The sequence below is a fragment of the Tupaia chinensis genome, unplaced genomic scaffold (genome assembly GCF_000334495.1).
Source record: "Tupaia chinensis unplaced genomic scaffold, TupChi_1.0 Scaffold000140_1, whole genome shotgun sequence".
Taxonomy (NCBI): Eukaryota; Metazoa; Chordata; class Mammalia; order Scandentia; family Tupaiidae; genus Tupaia; species Tupaia belangeri.
This window is the reverse complement of record NW_006159610.1, coordinates 3585827-3588473: the sequence shown is the minus strand read 5'-3', so window position 1 is coordinate 3588473 and position 2647 is coordinate 3585827. Positions and strand designations below refer to the sequence as shown.

The window sequence follows — 2647 nt, the reverse complement described above, 5'->3', positions numbered from 1 at the left end:
CAAATTTGTGACAAAAAGGAATGTCTTAGGAATTTCTGTTTTCTGCTCTGGAGGCCCAGGCTCAAGACAAATTATAAGTAGGAAACCAATTTGAAGGAAAGGATTTAGAAAGGAGTTAAGGTGTCAGGGCCCGAGAGAGACCAGCAGCCCCCTCTGAAGTCTGTATGCTCCTGACACACTCATGTGCTTGTTTTAGGGGAAGGGGCTGCTTGATTTTTCACCAACAGCAAACACAGGTAGGAGATGGAACAGGTTCTCTCCAGAACAGGCCATCAGGGGGAGGAGAAATGATGGCAAGCGGAGTATGCTCTTGGTATGTTTAATTGCTTAAAGCTTTTAAGTTATCTCTTCAAGACCCCAAAAAAAGCCACAAAGGGGTCCTTTTCATTGATTAAGAGGGCTTTTACTGACACCCAGGATGAAGTGACCCTATTACTAATCAAGTGAAGAGGACACCGAGTATGCCCCCATTTATAATCCTTTCCCAGTTCCTTTTTGCTGGTCATAAAACGATGCTCATCAATCCCACCTAAAGTGGAAGGTAAGGAGTTCAGCCTTTTGTGGCAACGAGGAGTGCAACTGCCCTCCAGTTCTGCCCCCAAGACAAAAGACGACTCCTGGAAGCCAAGCAAGGTTTAAGTCTTTCTGGACAGAGAGCGGTGCCTGGTGAGGAGCTAGGGCATTGGCCAGCAGAGCGGGTCACAGGGGAGGAGGAAAGGAGTCAGGGCCAGGATGGGCTTGCTGAAGGGTCTTCTCCAAGCAAGGAATCTGCTGCTGGTCATCTGCGTGCCCCTGCTGCTGCTGCCTCTGCCCACCCTCTACCCCAGCAGCGTAAGTACCACCATTCCCTCCCTGTGCCAGGAGCAGGTGGGAGGACGGTGAGGGAGGTGGGTGGAGGCCACAGGGGTAGGTGAAAATCCAAAGTCGCAGGATGGAAGAAATGGGGATGTTTTTCTGGAGGAAGCCAAAATACCTTCTTCCTTCAAATTGCATCCATCTGTTTCCCTCCATCCCAGCCCCAGCTCCCCCACCTCACGACCCCCAGCCAGCAGTCAAAGTAGAAGGACCATGGCTGAAACGATCCAGGCACTGTACAAAGCAGTTGACCAGCCTGCCCTGACACAGGGCCACCAAGCAGACGATAAGGACAGGCTGGTGAGCCCGGATTTGTTAGTGTCACCATGTGACCATCATTATCTGGGAGCAACTAGACACATAGGAAGACTCCCAAGAATGGCACTGAGAAGGATGGGGGAGGCAGAGGGCTGCAAGGCTGCTCTGGGCATGTGGTCAGGTCACGGTGGACTCTGAGAACCAAGATGGACTCTTAATCCCCAAGGTTCCCTATGAAGTTTAGGGAACAAAAGTTCAAGGTGAAAGCAGAGCTCGGCACATGGCCCTGGCTCCCTGCATATAGCCCTGGGTTTTATGTGACCCCTGCATTCTGTGCTTTCCAAGGACATAAAATGATGCAACAAAAAGAGCCCCAAACCTTACACTGTGACCTCGTTTCTAAGTGGGCTGGTATGAATAAAGGAGCCCAAGCTTTGGCTCTGCATTCGTTGCCTCTTGGCCCCTGGCTGCCTCCCCTCCCTTCTCCTCCTCCTGTTTGTGGCTCTCCCACCCCCCGGCTAGCATCGCCCTTGAGATCTTGGGAGAAGTCTGCTGAAACAGGTTCATCACGTCTGTGGGCAGGGAAGTGTGTCCTCCAGGAGGCCCCTTGAGTAACTTGGTAACCAAATTAAAGAGTAAAATAGAGGGATTAGGATGGTTCTTACAAACTGGCTTAAATCTTTGGTAGAATAAACATGCCAGAGTGCCAAGGAGACGCTGATTAGAACTGGGCTGGGATTAGCAGACAGTGATGGCTGCTGACATGTTCCCTGGGCTGTGTACCAGTCAATGTTCTGCTCTGTCCAAATGGGCCTTGACTTTAAAAAAAAAAAAAAAGACTCCATGTCAGACTGATTTAAAGGAATGCTAACGAAAGACACATTACCCCTTTCTCCGTAGCAGTGTCAGGAACTCCCCATGTACCCCTGAAGTTGGTCCCTTCTTTGGAAGCAGGAAGCACAAACTAGCTGCTAGTGGCTCTCGCAGTCTTCACCCTTTGCCTCAAACTTTTAGATTTTGACACTAAGTCCTTAAAATTACTAGATGGATTTGTTCCCAGTTGAGTAGAGTTGAGAGAAGTGACCAAGTCCCGAGCGACAAGCCATAGTGACATGGTAGGAGGGGTCAAGGTCTGGATATCTTTTTCAGAGGCCCTCCAGACTGTTTATCATGTTACAGAAGAAGGTGCAAGAAGGGTATCCATAACTAAACCCTTCTTCAGTGCTCCCAGTGCCATCAAAGTTATTCATCTCCCACACTCAGTGTTTAGAAGTGACTTCCAGTCATTTACGACAGCAAGTAAACAGATGTCAAGCCCCACCAGTGACATCTGAGTGGAACACGGTTGGGGTCTTCAAACTGTGTAGAAGAGGAGCGGCTCCAAGCCCAAGCCAGTAACAGCAAGAAATGTCATACATGAGAAATTCACTGGGCACTGTCCCCTTTATTTGTAAACAAGAACAACAAAAAAAAGAAATTGACACTACCATCTCTAAAAGGCATTGCCTGAATACTCGCCTCCCCTAATTCCTGC

At 49.2% G+C, this 2647-nt stretch overlaps 1 protein-coding gene across 3 annotated transcripts in view; it reads left to right on the top strand.

Annotated features, from left to right (window-relative positions):
• Positions 1-28: 28 nt before the first annotated feature.
• The window catches only part of SLC13A4 (solute carrier family 13 member 4), a 46968-nt gene continuing 44349 nt past the window's right edge, over positions 29-2647 (top strand). For 2 of the 3 annotated variants that reach the window (XM_006145016.3, XM_006145015.3), the window contains exon 1: positions 29-831. In XM_006145016.3, the coding sequence (XP_006145078.1) occupies positions 733-831 (99 nt within the window). In that variant the 5' untranslated portion in view covers positions 29-732. The remainder of the gene's footprint in view (positions 832-2647) is intronic. The other variant, XM_027770498.1, reaches the window with a different exon arrangement.